Raw genomic sequence first — 17,413 nt, 5'->3', positions numbered from 1 at the left:
CTATAAAAGAGCCTGAGAAACAGACCTCAGACACTATAACTTATCAATAAAATTACTCCCTCAGACTCCAACCAATGTCATGTGCATCAGTTCCTGTAGTCTAGACTCTGAGTACGGGATTCAGAGCATTTGGTTCTGATTCTAAATTGTTTAGATGATGTATGCTTAGTAGGCTTGGCTGGAAACCTAAATCCCTTTGCATCTTATGCGGTCGTGTTTTCCAAAAGCACTTTCCTATGGGTTTTGGGGTTTCTTGTTTATGGTTTCTACTACCAATAAATGTTGGAGATGGAGATCTGGAGTCAGTAGATTTCACTGTGGGATGTATCTAATGCTAACAACATGGATTATCATTGTCAGAGTCCATAAATACAATACACCAATGACTGGTGGCATTTTAATCCATATTGAACCAATCACAGCAGGTAAAATGGACAGGGGGGGGGGGGGTATATCCACTTCTGAAATTCAGAATTGTTCAGGCTTGTCAACTTTTATGGTGATATTAAAAAATACAAGATGATGTCTCAAATTCAAACCATTTTGATGGTAAAGTGAAGGCTACATACACTCCCTATAATTGACATAGATAAACTTCCTAAAGCAGAATCGGAAATGTGGATACTGAGGTGAACTGAGGTGAAGTGTCTGATTAGCCATTCACACGGTCCCCCTCGACCCCCTGACCTCTCATTCCCATGACAACGCTATGGGTAGCCATCGCTAGGTAACAGGGATGTGGACACGGGTTCAGTTCCCTCTCAGGAGACCTACAGAGGGCTCAATCAATAGTGGCTCCTCTTTAAACACAAATGCTCTGGAGCAGGTTTTCCCAAACCTCGGGGGGACCTCCTGCTCTGGGGGAGGGTTGAGTTACTAGTAATTAGCAGAAAGACCCATCAGTGTGGTTCCTCTACATACACAGGAAGGCAGTCATCAGGGTTTGGAGTGACTGTGTGCCTCCTGACAGTACAGACCAAGTCTAACCTCCATGTAATGGATTTTCAATACACTTTAGCTATGTTTACAGGGGTATATTTTGAGATATACAACTAGTTCATTTAGAAGATTGCTTTTTCTTCTTTCTTCTTTAGAAAAGCAGCTGGTCACAACCTCTGCCTCGAGTACAAAAGCATTTACTCTCCTTGAGGGTGATTGAAAGAAAACACAGTCAAGGTTAGCATTCCAGAGGACATGTCCCGCTGTTGGGGTGTAATGTGGACGGGCTTTCAGAGTTCTTCATCTGTGGACGTCTATGTGCATAATCCAATAAACACTTTTGATTTATTGACCAGTCCTCAACAGACAGCAGGAAAGAGTCTCTACGTTCCTACATTTCCTTATCTGCTGGGCTAGCCGCTAGACATGTGTTTCCTTGGCTAGTAGAGAATAGAGAAGGGAGGGTACTATGGAATGTGGCTGGGAGTACTTGAGGAACATTCTAATGAGGGCTGAAGAAGAATGGAGAGAATGGTGTAGGGGATCTGGGTAGTGATGATGGTCCCACTGGGGGATAATGGGGGATTCTCCTGGGGACTAAAAGTGTGGCCATACATCTGAACTTACTTGGTTAAAGAGAATGCCTCCATACCACCTCTCTTTCTCCCTCTCTCTCTTTCCATCTTTCCCACTCTCTCTCCCTCTCAATTCAATTAAATTAAATTCAAGGGGCTTTATTGGCATTCGAAACACATGTTAACTTTGCCAAAGCAAATGAAATGAATTAAAAAAGGGAAATAAACAATAAAAATGAACAGTAAGCATTACACTCACAGAAGTTCCTAAAGTATAAAGACATTTCAAATGTCATATTATGTCTATATACAGTGTTGTAACGATGTGCAAATAGTTAAAGTACACAAGGGAAAATAAATAAACATAAATATGGGTTGTATTTACAATGGTGTTTGTTCTTCACTGGTTGCCCTTTTCTTGTGGCAACAGGTCACAAATGTTGCTGCTGTGATGCACACTGTCGTATTTCACCCAGTAGATATGGGAGTTTATCAAAATTTGATAAAAAATTGTTTTTTGAATTCTTTGTGCAATCTGAGAGAAATATGGAGAAATGTGGCTTTGTTATGGAAGGTTTGGGAATCGCTTCCTTTTAGGTGGTTTTAATTTAATGGCTCTTTTCTGGATTTTGATAATTAGCAGGTATCGGCCTAATTCTGCTCTGCATGCGTTATTTGGTGTTTTGCGTTGTACACAGAGTGTTTGTCCCATTTTGTGAATTCTTGGTTGGTGAACAGACCCCAGACCTCACAACCATAAAGGGTTTTCTCTCTCTCTCTCTGTCTCACTCTGTTGCTAATGAAACCAAACAGCGCAGGCCCCAGATAACGTCTCCCTCCACCTGACAATCACCTCTGACATTGCACTAATGGGGAATTTAGTGATGTTAATATAAGCAGTCAATAGAGTGGCCCGGGGGACTAGCACAAAGGCAACCACACACTTCTGATCTCGCCGGGTATATCATCAATACGTTAAAAATATATAATCCTATTCATACCCTGAACCCCCCCCTCCCCCCTCCCCCCCGGCCCGCACATACACTATATACAGGCACCAACACACAGACGTACATAGACAGAAAGACGACACACACACACAGACACACACACACTTTAAAAAAAGACTTGCACTTGAAGGCAATGCCACTCTATAGCCCATTGCACACGCATATGCATTACATGTCGTAGAGACTATGCACTTAATTCCCCTTTTAATTCATATTAGCAAAAATAACAAAGCCATAAAGGAGCAGCCAGGACAGATGCCTCATGAGACTGAATTAAAATAAAGAAACCTAAGAAGATGTCACAGCAGATATATGGCCTGGTGTTACAGAACGCTTATGGTTTCAGAGAGGGGGGTGTGGGATCTAGCTGCTGGTAACACTACCATGAGCTGAGCTCACCTGCCCTCTTTCTTTCTCTCGCTCTCATTTGTCCCCCCCCCCCCCCCCCTCCCTCCCCCATCTACGAGTCGCAGAGTATTTATTTGGATTGCGCTAGAGGAGAATATTATCACTTTGATGGTTGCCAAGGAAAATAAATCCCCACCTTAATTTGTGAACATTTTCTCTGTCATTCAGAGTCTTAAGTGTTCCTGTTCTGCTCCCCCCTATTGGAGCTGCTAAACAATTAGGCCTAATTACATGTAGTGTGAGAATGATTTGATAACAGAAAGTGTTGTACCCCTGCAAAGTACAGATGTAGAATCTTAATTTCAGACAGTTTGCTACAGCAGGAAAATAATCTTGCAGCAACAGGAAATGTGAATTATTATTTGGATTATAATAAAATTACATTTTTGTAAGGGTTGATACATTTTTCGAAAGGGAAAAGCAAGTCTGAAATGTCAAACATTTGTGGAAATTACACACTTCAGAAGCCTTTTTAAACCTCAAATACACTACAAGTTGTAAATGCCGTGCATTGCAGCAAAAGTATCGTGCAAACTAAGATCCTACATCTGTAGAGCAGTCAAAGGTAGTTATCTTGATTGCTGTGTGTTACTATTATGAGTGTGTGCATTCACCATAGTTCCTCTCAGTCTCAGACTCAACCCTGTGGTTTCTAGGGTCATTGATGAGCTGTGGTTGCTGCCCTGTTGATTAATGTCTAGAGGACACATTAGAGCTGACATTCTACTCCTTGTACTCCGTGTCATATGCCAAACATGGAGTGGGAAGGAGTGGAATGTCAGCACAAACAGACTGTTACCCAGGTTATTAGAGCTGAGCTGAGAGCATTCCTCTGGCTTTATACATCCAACTGAGGCTCTCTTCTCTGTGGAAGAGAGCTGCCTGCTTCACACAACCTTTTTGTTAGTGAAAACAGGGGTGTGGATGGACAACAAAACGGAATAATGATGTCAGGTTTGTGTAAGATGAGTCTAGCTTTTGAACATTTGTTGAGAATGTAAAAGGTTGCACTGTCATTGTACTCTGTAGAAATGGTAACTATAGACCATGACACTAGTGAGCCATAATGGACATTGGGGTATGATTACAGAGAGAGAACTGTGAAGTATGCACAGTATGTTCCTCTGTAGTTCTGGAACCTTTTTCTGGGCTTTTTATTCTGTTAAGGCCAGTGTGTGTATGTGTGTGTGTGTGTGTGTGTGTGTGTGTGTGTGTGTGTGTGTGTGTGTGTGTGTGTGTGTGTGTGTGTGTGTGTGTATGTGTTTGTGTGTGTGTGTGTGTGTGTGTGTGTGTGTGTGTGTGTGTGTGTGTGTGTGTGTGTGTGTGTGTGTGTATGTGTGTGTGTGTGTGTGTGTGTGTGTGTGTGTGTCCTCTGTAACTCACCGCTTTAGTGCACTGCACATCTTTTCCCAGCAGCCAGTTGAGCTCCAGGTTGCCCTCTCCCTGGTAGCAGGACTGCAGGCGCTCCTTGATACGGGCGTTGATGTCCTTGATGGTGAACACGCAGAGCGCCGAGTCATCTGGTGGCCGGTGGTACTGCTTCTGGCCCTTGGAGAATACGGTGAAGAGCACGTCGTCCGTGGCGCTGATGTTGAGCGAGGCGGCCAGCACACGGCCCGGCTTGGCCAGGTAGGCGGCCTGCAGGAGACGATATTCCACACCGTTCCTCACGCAGCCCACGGGTAAGGAGACGTACGAGTGGAACTTGTGGTCGTCTTTGCAGAGGCGGACGATGCGCGAGGTGTAGAAGAGGTCGTTGGAGGATCCACCTGATGACATGCTGTTCTCCGGCGTCTCGGGCTGGACGGTCAGGAAGTAGACGAAGGAGCCGCTGGCGAAGCCATACACGTAGTAGATGTCGAAGTGGGACACCAGCGCCAGCGTGTCTGACGGGATCTTTATCAGAGACGAGACAAAGTCTGTGTGAAGCTCGTAGTCTAGCATGGCCGAGGACTCTGGGTCGCGGGGGAGCTGACGACTGGAGATGGTGGGGAAGTAGTCCTGTTTACCATCTACGGCCGTCCCGATGAAGAGAGTCCCATCCTGGCCCTTGGAGGAGGGCACGATGACCCCGTACATAGTTCCTGTCTGGTTGACGCTGGAGAGGTAGTGCTCTTTCTTATGGGACGGCTCCACTAGGATGAAGAGATCATCCAGACGCAGGAGCTTGCAGACTCCCTGGTAGAGACTACCGCAGGCCAGCAGACGATTCTGACTGTAGTCTATGAGAAGCAGTTTGTTGACATTGTTAGTGGAGGTCAGGGGTTCAGAGCAGGGCTGGACGATGAGGGGCGGGTAGCATGCCTTGTTGTCGTCCTCAGGGCCTGTGTCGTGGGACACCATGAGGGTCAGGTTACCAGAGAGCTTGTAGACGCGGTTGACCGCTCCGATGTAGAGCGCCCCCGTTGTCTGGTGGACCGTCAGGTGGTTGAAGGCCCACTCCCGGCTCTCCGGGTGGAAGCTGGTGAAGGTGATCTGGCCTTGGCACACGGTGGCAGCGACAGCTAACAGCCACAGGCCCAGCATGGCCAGCACAGCGCCCCCTCTAGGGCCCGCTGGGGAAGTCCTGCTGCTGCGTCGTGTTACCCGCCGCGACCGCCGGCCCTCCATACCTCTAGGGACGCTTGCAGCAAGGCAACAGCAGAGTAAACAGGAGGAGGAATGTGAGGGAAGGAAGCTAGGCTACCTTCCACTTTGTCTTCTCAAAGGTTCGCGCTTGTATCTTTACCAGGGTCTTCACATGTTTCTGAAAGAAAGACAGAAAGAGAGAGGGGCTGAATAAACGAGAGTTAGCACATTGTGACTCACACTCAGTCAAAGGGGAAGCAGATAAAAGCTAATGGAAAAGTCTGTTTATTCAGTAACTGCTGCTTGAGAAGGGGAGGAGTTCACCCTCACCAAGGCGACAATGAGTTAGGGAACAGTGGAATGGAAGCTGACAGAAGACAATGGCAGGAAAAACCTTTATCGCCACATTCCAGAGGAGTTGCTGGACGGGATAGGTCTGATAGGACAATGAAGGAAAGTGAGCAGGTTACGGGTAACGGAAATTAGAATGACCTGAGTCATAGTTATGCTGCCTGCCTCAGAGGGGCCTTGGAGACACTGGGTTTCTAAGAACAACACAAACCAATGGACTGCCCTGGGTGCCACATTTCACAGATCTCCCCTCCCCATGCGCTGCTATGAGAAGCACCCTTCAGGCTAGTGGTCTATAATCAATAGAGCCACTTATTTAATTCTACAATGACTAATTCTAGATGCCATGGGTAAAACAAATATTTAAAAGTAAGAGGCTATTTAAACAGACATTTAAACAGAGATCTTACGGTCCAAAATATACCAGCTAGAGAAAGACTTACAAGGGTAAAGCACAGCTAAAAACCAAAGTAATGATTAATAAATATATTGGGGCTCATATTATTTTTCCTTAGGAGGCATTAGCATTGCCATCTCATATCAGTTACACCCCTCTAACCCCCTCCGGTCGGCTGGCACCCTTCCCTATCCGTGCTCCTTATTTTTCCAGTCTAAATGTGAAAACATCCATAAAGGAAAGTCTGCTATTTATGTAACGATGCTTTGCAATCTGGCCCCTCCTTCATGTTATACATTAAGAGAGAGAGACAGAGCGAGAGAGAGAATGTCTATATTCTTTTAAACTTTTATGAGTGTGATGTTTAGAGTTCATTTCTAATTGTTTATTTCCCTTCCCTTTTGTTTATTGTCTATTCGACTTGCTTTGGCCATGTAAACACATTTCCCATACCAATAAAGCCCTCTAAATTTAAATTGAAAATGTTTATTTAGAGAGACTCACAGAGGGGAGAGAGAGAAAGTCCCCCTTCACAGTTTTTCCCTAGGAGGTAATTATCTGGTCCATGGTAGAGGGGAGTTCTGGATCTTATTACTGGAACAAAGTGAGAACAAATTGGGAGCCAGAACCACTGCTTGCACCCCTCCTTCCCTACCTTCATCCCTCTCTGCTCTTCAAGGGTTCTGTCTCATTTTGTGGGCAGTGTGCACATAGCCTGTCTTCTCTTGAGAGCCAGGTCTGCCTACAGCAGCCTTTCTCAATAGCAAGGCTATGCTCACTGAGCCTGTGCAGAGTCAAAGCTTTCCTTAGGTTTGGGTCAGTCACAGTGGTCAGGTATTCTGCCACTGTGTACTCTCTGTTTAGGGCCAAATAGCATTCTAGTTGGCTCTGTTTTTTTATGAATTCTTTCCAATGTGTCAAGTAATTATCTTTTTGTTTTCTCATGATTTGGTTGGGTCTAATTGTGCTGCTGTCCTGGGGCTCTGTGGGGTGTGTTTGTGTTTGCGAACAGAGCCCCAGGACCAGCTTGCTTTGGGGACTCTTCTCCAGGTTCATCTCTCTGTAGGCGATGGCTTTGTCATGGAAGGGTTGAGAATTGCTTCCTTTTAGGTGGTTGTAGAATTTAACGTCTCTTTTCTGGATTTTGATAATTAGTGGGTATCTGCCTGATCCTGCTCTGCATGCATTATTTGGTGTTCTACATTGTACACAGAGGATATTTTTGCAGAATTATGCATGCAGAGTCTCAATTTGGTGTTTGTCCCATTTTGTGAATTCTTGGTTGCTGAGTGGACCCCAGACCTCACAACCATGAAGGGCATTGGGTTATATAACTGATTCAAGTATTTTTAGCCAGATCCTAATTGGTATGTTGAATTTTATGTTCCTTTTGATGGCATAGAATGCCCTTCTTGCCATGTCTCTCAGATCGTTCACAGCTTTGTGGAAGTTACCTGTGGCGCTGATGTTTAGGCCAAGGTATGTATAGTTTTTTGTGTGCTCTAGGGCAACAGTGTCTAGATGGAATTTGTGTTTGTGGTCCTGGCAACTGGACCTTTTTTGGAACACCATTATAGGTTTGGCAGAATCTGTGCAGAATATCTAGGTGTTGCTGTAGGCCCTCCTTGGTTGGTGACAGACCAAGGAGGGTCTCTCTCTCTATCCCCCTCTCTGCCTTTCTCTACCCCTTCCCTGTCCCTCTCTCTCTCTCTCCCTACCTTGCTCAGTCCCTACCTCCTCTCTGCTCTTTAAAAGGATAATTTAGCTTTTTACAATCAAATATGTATATTTTTTATGTAAATGTCATGTTTTAGAAGGGTCCAGACACTTTTTTTTGCAATGTCCATGTCCTTAGATGTTGTACACATGAAATTGTGTAATTCCAAAGTTCACCTACAAATCAAGCTGCTTCGCGTATCTAACGGTTCTCTGTGTAGCCTGCTGCTACAATGGACAGGAAGGTACCACTCGAGTCGCAACAACATTTAATATAACTTTGAGAGCTTTTTAGTTTTAAAAAGGACATATTTGGGTTTTTATGGAGCCGTTGTTCATGTTATTCAGAGCCCCAGTACTGCACAACAAGGATGCCGAAGTGAATCGCTGGTTGGGTCAAGTTTCTCAAAAAAAGACAAATCACAAAGAAAAGTATTTGGACCCTTCCACAACATGCCATTTACATCAAAATGTTTAACTTGGTTGTAAAAAAGCTCAATTCTCCTTTAAGGCCTCTGACTGTTTTACCAGGATCAGAATCTATTCATTATTATTCTTCCACAATGTTACTCCTGTTTTAATCCTTTATTCTCCCGCTGACACCATCACGTCCTGCAGGGATTCATTATTGGCCTCAGAACATTCATTCCTAAATGAATCAGGACACCATTAGACATGCACAGCTCACACTCCTCTCCCTCTCTTTAATACCACAACCCGCACACTGCTGTGTGCTTTCACCTCTTTTATCAGTATTATTCCATCAGGACCGAACAACACCATGCAGTGAGGGACTAACAAGTGGAAACAATGGCAGCAGTAGCAGCAGTAGCAGAAGCAAAAATAGCAGTAGTAGCAGCATAAGTAGCAGCAGAATTAGAAGCAGTAGCTGAAGTAGAAGAAGTAGCAGTAGCAGCATAAGTAGAAGCAGTAGCAGCAGTAGCAGCAGTAGCAGCAGTAGCAGTAGCTGAAGTAGAAGAAGTAGCAGTAGCAGCATAAGTAGCAGCAGTAGCAGCAGTAGCAGCAGTAGCAGTAGCTGAAGTAGAAGAAGTAGCAGTAGCAGCATAAGTAGCAGCAGTAGCAGCAGCAGTAGCTGAAGTAGCAGCAGTAGCAGCAGTAACTGAAGTAGCAGCAGTAGCAACATTATCAGCAGTAGCAGAAGTAGCAGAAGTAGCAGCAGTAGCAGCAGTAGGAAAAGTACCTCCGCTGGGCTTACCTCCACTGTACCCGCACCCCACCATACCCCTGTCTGCGAATTATGCTCTGAATATATTCTACCATGCCCAGAAATCTGCTCCTTTTATTCTTTGTCCCCAACGCTCTAGGCGACCAGTTTTGATAGCCTTTAGCCGCACCCTCATACTACTCCTCCTCTGTTCCGCGGGTGATGTGGAGGTAAACCCAGGCCCTGCATGTCCCCAGGCACCCTCATTTGTTGACTTCTGTGATCGAAAAAGCCTTGGTTTCATGCATGTCAACATCAGAAGCCTCCTCCCTAAGTTTGTTTTACTCACTGCTTTAGCACACTCTGCCAACCCTGATGTCCTTGCCGTGTCTGAATCCTGGCTTAGGTAGGCCATCAAAAATTCTGAGATTTCCATACCCAACTATAACATTTTCCGTCAAGATAGAACTGCCAAAGGGGGAGGAGTTGCAGTCTACTGCAGAGATAGCCTGCAAAGTAATGTCATACTTTCCAGGTCCATACCCAAACAGTTCAAACTACTAATTTTAAAAATGACTCTCTACAGAAATAAGTCCCTCACTGTTGCCGTCTGCTACCGACCCCCCTCAGCTCCCAGCTGTGCCCTGGACACCATTTGTGAATTGATCGTCCCACATCTAGCTTCAGAGTTTGTTCTGTTAGGTGACCTAAACTGGGATATGATTAACACCCCGGCAGTCCTACAATCTAAGCTAGATGCCCTCAATCTCACACAAATCATCAAGGAACCTACCAGGTACAACCCCAAATCTGTAAACAAGGGCACCCTCATAGACGTCATCCTGACCAACTGGCCCTCCAAATACACCTCCGCTGTCTTCAACCAGGATCTCAGCGATCACTGCCTCATTGCCTGTATCCGCTACGGATCCGCAGTCAAACGACCACCCCTCATCACTGTCAAACGCTCCCTAAAACACTTCGGAAAGCAGGCCTTTCTAATCGACCTGGCCCGGGTATCCTGGAAGGATATTGACCTCATGCAATCAGTTGAGGATGCCTGGTCATTCTTTAAAAGTAACTTCCTCACCATTTTAGATAAGCATGCTCCGTTTAAAAAATGCAGAACTAAGAACAGATATAGCCCTTGGTTCACTCCAGACCTGACTGCCCTCGACCAGCACAAAAACATCCTGTGGCGGACTGCAATAGCATCGAATAGTCCCCGCGATATGCAACTGTTCAGGGAAGTCAGGAACCAATACACGCGGTCAGTCAGGAAAGCAAAGGCCAGCGTCTTCAGGCAGAAATTTGCATCCTGTAGCTCTAACTCGAAAAAGTTCTGGGACACTGTAAAGTCCATGGAGAACAAGTGCACCTCCTCCCAGCTGCCCACTGCACTGAGGCTAGGTAACTCGGTCACCACCGATAAATCCATGATCGAAAACTTCAACAAGCATTTCTCAACGGCTGGCCATGCCTTCCTCCTGGCTACTCCAACCTCGGCCAACAGCTCCGCCCCTCCCGCAGCTACTTGCCCAAGCCTCTCCAGGTTCTCCTTTACCCAAATCCAGATAGCAGATGTTCTGAAAGAGCTGCAAAACCTGGACCCGTACAAATCAGCTGGGCTTGACAATCTGGACCCTCTATTTCTGAAACTATCCGCCGCCATTGTCGCAACCCCTATTACCAGCCTGTTCAACCTCTCTTTCATATCGTCTGAGATCCCCAAGGACTGGAAAGCTGCCGAAGTCATCCCCCTCTTCAAAGAGGCAGTAGCAGTAGCAGTAGTAGCAGCAGCAGCTGTAGAAGTAGCAGTAGCAGCAGTAGCAGTAGTAGCAGCAACAGCTGTAGAAGTAGCAGCAGTAGCAGCAGTAGCAGCTGTAGAAGTAGCAGTAGCAGCTGTAGAAGTAGCAGTAGCAGCAGTAGCAGTAGTAGCAGCAGCAGCTGTAGAAGTAGCAGCAGTAGCAGCTGTAGAAGTAGCAGTAGCAGCAGTAGCAGGTGTAGAAGTAGCAGTAGCAGCAGTAGAAGTAGCAGCAGTAGAAGTAGCAGCTGTAGAAGTAGCAGTAGCAGCAGCTGTAGAAGTAGCAGCTGTAGACGTAGCAGTAGCATCAGTAGCAGGTGTAGAAGTAGCAGCAGTAGAAGTAGCAGCTGTAGAAGTAGCAGCAGTAGAAGTAGCAGGTGTAGAAGTAGGCTCGCAAAATCAAGGATGATCAGATGTTGCGCTACAACAAGAGTAATTAGTGTGAAGCTGGATGGAGTAGCTGTGGACCGTGTGTGGGTCGGTGGGGACGCCAGGGGGGTGAAACATGTCAGACACAAGCCTACATCGTTCGTTACGCTACACATTTGCATTTCTCAGCAGAAAGAGAGGAGAGGACATCAGAGAGAATCAAGCCATGGCTGAGAGAGAGATGTGGCTGGAATAATCAGCTGCTTCTTTGAATTTGTCATTTGCATATGTCTGAATTGGTGTTCCGGGTGTGTCTGATATACAGTACAGTGGAGATTTACAGTCCCTCTCCACTATGTCTGGTCATTTTACACACACCCCTCCCCCAAGCCCATGGCTGTCAGAACCTGTTCATTGTCATCCTGTGTCGTCCCCCCGCCTCCATCTGTGATCAACTGATAAGCTACTCAGCCAGTCCAGACTTTAATATACACTCCTGGGGAGAGTATTGATCCCTCAGCCCATAAACAGTGAGTTCCTAGGGGCCATTGGGTCCTGGAAGCCTGTTAGCTATTAGAGGGACTGGCGTGTGCTGGTGTGGGCTGGGCTGAGGGAGGTGCGTGGGCTGCTCTGAGGTGTCCCAGGAGCACTATACTATATGAGCATGGCCATAAAATAGTGGGCCTAAGCTATAAGCCAGGGACAGGACCCCTCATACCATTTATCCTACCTTCCTTCCTGCACCATGCCTGCACCAGCCATGCTGCTTCCTTTGTTTGAGTGTGTGCATCGTGCTGTGGAGGTGCCGAGCAGAGCAGAGAGAAAGTTCAGAGTTCAGAGTAGAGAGTAGAGCAGGGTAGAGTAGAGCAGAGTAGAGTAGAACAGAGAAGAGTAGAGCAGAGAGAGCAGAGTAGAACAGAGAAGAGTAGAGCAGAGTAGAGCAGAATAGAGTAGAACAGAGCAGAGTAGAACAAAGCAGAGTAGAACAAAGCAGAGTAGAACAGAGTAGAGCAGAGTAGAACAGAGTAGAGTAGAACAGAGCAGAGCCGAGGAAAACAGAGTAGAGCAGAGCAGAATAGAACCAAGCAGATCACAGTAGAGTAGAGCAAAGCAGAGTAGAGCAGATTCGAACATAGCAGAGTAGAGCAGGGTAGAGTAGAACAGAGCAAAGTAGAACAAAGCAGAACAGAGCAGAGTATAACAGAGTAGAGTAGAGCAGATTAGAACATAGCAGAGTAGAGCAGAGCAGAGTAGAACAGAGCAGAGTATAGAACAGAGATGAACAGAGCATAGAACAGAGATGAGCAGAGCAGATCAGAGTAGAATAGAGCAGAGTAGAGTAGAGCAGAACAGAGCAGAGTAGACCAGGATAGAACAGAGCAGAACAAAGTAGAGCAGAGCATAGTAGAACAAAGCAAAAAGAGTAGAACAGAGCAGAGTAGAGCAGAGTAGAATAGAGCAGAGCATAGTAGAATAGAGCAGAGTAGAACAGAGTAGGGTAGAGCAGATGTGAATGCCAAATGTAAAAGTGTTCCTTACAGTGCACTACTTTTGACTGTCAAATGCAGTACACTATAGAGGGAATAAAGTGCCATTTGTGATGCAGCCCAGAGTAAATCCCTCTGGAGGTGTAATCAGGTTCCTGCAGCAGCTCTTTCCTCCTCAAGCCCCATAGCCTGTTGGCCTTTAGGGCTTTAGAACACAGGCAGGCAGCACCCGCACGCCCACCTCCTTTAACACCCCTCCATCTCCCTAACCCCCTCCACCTCCCCTGTGGTATATACACTACTGTTCAAACGTTTGGTGTTACTTAGAAATGTCCTTGTTTTCGAAAGAAACATTTTTTTTTTGTTCATTAAAATAACATCAATTTGATGTTATTTGAATGGACAAAATAATTTTATATTCTTTCGAAAACAAGAAAAACAATTTTTTACGACAGAGCCTGGGCGCAAACCCAGAGTCTCTGGTGGCACAGCTGGCGCTGCAGTACAATCCGGATAATTTCAAAAACGTTGAACGTTTCTTCAAGTGCAGATGTAAAAAACCATCAAGCGCTAGGATGAAACTGGCTCTCATGAGGACCGCCACAGGAATGGAATGACCCAGAGTTACCTCTGCTGCAGAGGATAAGTTCATTAGAGTTACAAGCCTCAGAAATTGCAGCCCAAATAAATGCTTCACAGAGTTCAAGTAATAGACACATCAACATCAACTGCTCAGAGAAGACTATGTGAATCAGACTTTCATGGTCGAATTGCTGAAAAGAAACCACTACTAAAGAACACCAATAAGAAAAAGAGACTTGCTTGGACCAAGAAACACGAGCAATGGACATTAAACGGGTATAAATCTGTTCTTAGGTCTGATGAGTCCAAATTTGAGATTTTTGGTTCCAACCGCTGTGTCATTGTGAGACTCAGAGTAGGTGAACGGATGATCTCCGCATGTGTGGTTCCCATCGTAAAGCATGGAGGAGGTGGTGTGATGGTGTGGGGTACTTTGCTGTTGACACTGTCAGTGATTTATTTAGAATTCAAGGCACACTTAACCAGCATTGCTACCACAGCATTCTGCAGCAATATGCCATCCCATCTGGTTTGCACTTAGTGGGGCTATCATTTGTTTTTCAACAGAACAATGACCCAAAACACACCTCCAGGCTATGCAAGGGCTATTTGACCAAGGAGAGTGATGGAGTGCTGTATCAGATGACCTGGCCTCCACAATCACTCGACCTCAACCCAATTGAGATGATTTGGAATAAGTTGGACCGCAGAGTGAAGGAAAAGCAGTCAACAAGTGCTCAGCATATGTGGGTGCTCTCAAGCTGGTTGAGAGAATGCCAAGTGTGCAAAGCTCTCATCAAGGCAAAGGGTGGCTACTTGGAATAATCTCAAATATAAAAATAATTTAGATTTTTTTTAAACACTTTTTTGGTTACTAAATTATTCCATATGTTTTATTTCTTATATTTTATGTCTTCACTATTATTCTGCAATGTAGAAAATAGCAAAAATAAATAAAAACCCTGGAATAAATAGGTGTGTCCAAACATTTGACTGGTACTGTATACATATATATTACTACCCATCGATCTCTCCATTCCTTCCTCCTCTCCCTCTATCTTTCCTCTTCCCCCAAGGCCATGGGAAGATACTGTATGTGTTTCATTCTTCTCTTTCATGTTGTGGCGGGTGAGCTGGTGGCAGGTGGACTGAAGAAGAAGAAGTCACTAAATGAATGATGTACATAAATGACTTCACAAAGGTTAGTTGTTAATAAAGCTATAGGATGAGAAACTTTGTTGTTGTTGTTTCCTTCTGCTGCTCTTCACAGGGAGGGACTGATTATGCCGGCAAGCAGGGGATTTAAATAGTAGGATTGCAATCGCTTGTTAGTCGCTTTCTTGTTTGAAGCCACATTCTGTTTTCTCCTGCTCACTAGGAGTCAGATTTATCGGCGACAAATCACAACACAGTCACCTTATAACTTACTTAGACCTAAAGAAGACACTTTGCATCTTGGGTGATACGCCTGACTGAGTCTTTGGTAGCATTTGTGTGAGGTGGAAGGCTGCAATGCAGCCATTCTTGCCCAGGCTTGATTTGTTTATGAAAATGAGCTACAATGAAGGGAGGACCATACCAGCATTGTATAAATGCCTTTTTTTTTACATACAATACCATCCCTTAGTTCACTGCCCCAGCAACATAGGCCTTACAGATGTAGGATCTTAATTTGATCACCTTGTTGCAGGATAACGTTCCTGCAATGCAGGACATTTTAAACGTGTAGTGTATTTGAGGTTTAATAAGGCTTCTGACATTTGTAATTTCCACTTAGAGATTTCCAACTTGATTATACCTTACAAAAAATGTATCAACACCAACACACATATCCATTAACTATAACCCACATAATAATTCACATTTCCTGTTGCTTCAGGATTCTTTTCCTGCTGTAGAAAATGAAGATCCCGCATCTGTATCTCCAGACCCAAATGTTGCGTGCCGGCTGCACGCTGGCCAGTGATTCAATTTGTCTGCCACCAGAGACTACTAGCTAAACAACACCTCCACGCCACTATCTCCACTATCTCCACTATCTCCACACTGAGCCATCTGTCTTCTAAACAAGCCTTGTTTGTGTGTCAGCTTTGATTTGTTGACACATTACAACTGTGTAAGTTGTAACGATGCAGAAAGATGTACTGGCGAACAGGCAAATGTCAGCTACTGTGGGAATTAGCTCATACCACAGACATGCTTACAAAAAGCATTTAACTGCTCAGCACACAATGTATTAACCTCTAACTGCATGAATCAATCTGTCCCGTGTTTATTAATCATGCATTTGAATCATTTAGGGCGGAAGGCATCCTAGCAGTTAAGAGCGTTGGGCCAATTACCGAAAAGTCGTTGGTTTGGATTCCTGAGCCGAATAGGTAGAAAATATGTCGATGTGCACTTGAACAAGGCACTTAACCCTAATTGCTCCTGTAAGTTGCTCTGGATAAGAGTGTCTCCTAAATGACTAAAATGTAAATGTAATCAACCAGCTCTCATTACTAGTCTGTATGTAGGCACAGCTCTTCCACTGACTGGAGGGGTGCTTTGACACACAGCTGGCCTATAAGTAAGTACAAGTCAAAGAGGTACAGTACAGAGATCAGTAGACTTTGAGTAAACTAGTCTCTAGGCAGACAAAGCCTAGGCCAGGCATGTGAGTGAAGCAATATTAACAACTGAGTAAGAAGTTCAGCAGGAAAACAGGAAGACAAGCATTCCATTGTGCATTAGAAGATGTGATCATGGTTTGGAAATAAACCCTGTGTTCATCTAAAGTTTCCCATTTATAATGAAACAGTGGGGCTGTGACACAGACTGAACCACACGTTGGCATGCTGAACTCACCCACGCTGCTGCCTCTGATTGCCTTGCTAACCCAATGGGACCTGCTGTCTTACTGCATTCAGCTCTGTCTATAGCGCATTACTTTTTGGCCAGAAATGTCTCTGGCCTAAAGTAGTGGACTATATAGGAAATAGGGTCCCCTGCCTGTGTGCCCCTGCCTGGTCCATGTGCCTGAGCGCTGGAGATTTCCCCGGTCTGGCTGAGCTTCAGGGGCAGTGCCAGGAAAGCAGTGGGCACAGGGAATAGCAAGATGGTACCTATAGACTGTTCATGGCTCCTAAGCAACTTTGCAGTATTTGTTTTATTTCTAACATTATTAGCACAGAAAGTCCTTTCCACTATTACATACAGCCGGAAATAACTTTTAGATATTAGAGTGGTGGTAAATATGACTTTCCTGAATTTAACCCTTTGTTCGTACCCCCGAATCAATTCCACTTATCCCAGAGACTGTTCCAATAATCAAGTCGAGATGAGGGCGAGGATCTCCTTCCAGAGAGACATCAGGGACTGTAACATACTCTGTTTCACTGAATCTTGGCTCTCCCTGGATATACTGTCCCCGTCCATACAACCACCTGGGTTCTCAGTACATCGCGCAGACAGGAATAAAGAACTCTCCGGGAAAAAGAAAGGAGTTGTATGTTTCAAGATTAATAAATTCACTACTCATGGTGTGATTGCGGCACAGGAACTCAAGTCATTTTGTTAACCAGACCTAGAATACCTCACAATCAAATGTCTCCCGAGGTCCATACAAAAATGGTTTGTCAAGATTGGTGTGGAAGAACTTAACTGGCCGGAAGTTGGAGTAACGGTGGTCGAGTGTTTTAGCAGCGCAAATACTACAGTCAATGTGTTGATAGAACTTTGACAGCTTTTTCCGTGTAGTATCGGCTTGAGGGGGGATATACACGGCCGTGATTATAACCAAAGAAAATTATCTTGGGAGATAATACGGTCAGCATTTGATTGTGAGGTATTCTAGGTCGGGTGAACAAAAATACTTAAGTTCCTGTACGTTATCACAATTACACCATGAATCGTTAATCATGAAACATACACCCCCACCCTTCTTTCCGGAGAGATATTTATTCCTATCGGCACAATGAACTGAGAATCCAACTGCCTGGACCGACTCAGACCGTATATCCCGAGAAAGCCATGTTTCCATGAAACAGAGTATGTTCCAATC

The 17,413-nt window shown here is 45.1% G+C and overlaps 1 protein-coding gene across 2 annotated transcripts in view; it reads right to left on the bottom strand.

Annotated features, from left to right (window-relative positions):
- Nucleotides 1-17,413, bottom strand: part of LOC110531229 (plexin-A2-like) — a 435,878-nt gene that overhangs the window by 370,810 nt on the left and 47,655 nt on the right. For both annotated transcript variants that reach the window (XM_036988562.1, XM_036988563.1), the window contains exon 2: nucleotides 4,316-5,678. In XM_036988562.1, the coding sequence (XP_036844457.1) occupies nucleotides 4,316-5,542 (1,227 nt within the window). In that variant the 5' untranslated portion in view covers nucleotides 5,543-5,678. The remainder of the gene's footprint in view (nucleotides 1-4,315; nucleotides 5,679-17,413) is intronic.

This window comes from Oncorhynchus mykiss, chromosome 9 (assembly GCF_013265735.2).
Source record: "Oncorhynchus mykiss isolate Arlee chromosome 9, USDA_OmykA_1.1, whole genome shotgun sequence".
Taxonomy (NCBI): Eukaryota; Metazoa; Chordata; class Actinopteri; order Salmoniformes; family Salmonidae; genus Oncorhynchus; species Oncorhynchus mykiss.
The sequence above is the reverse complement of the archived record's forward strand: the minus strand, read 5'-3'. Positions and strand labels throughout refer to the sequence as shown.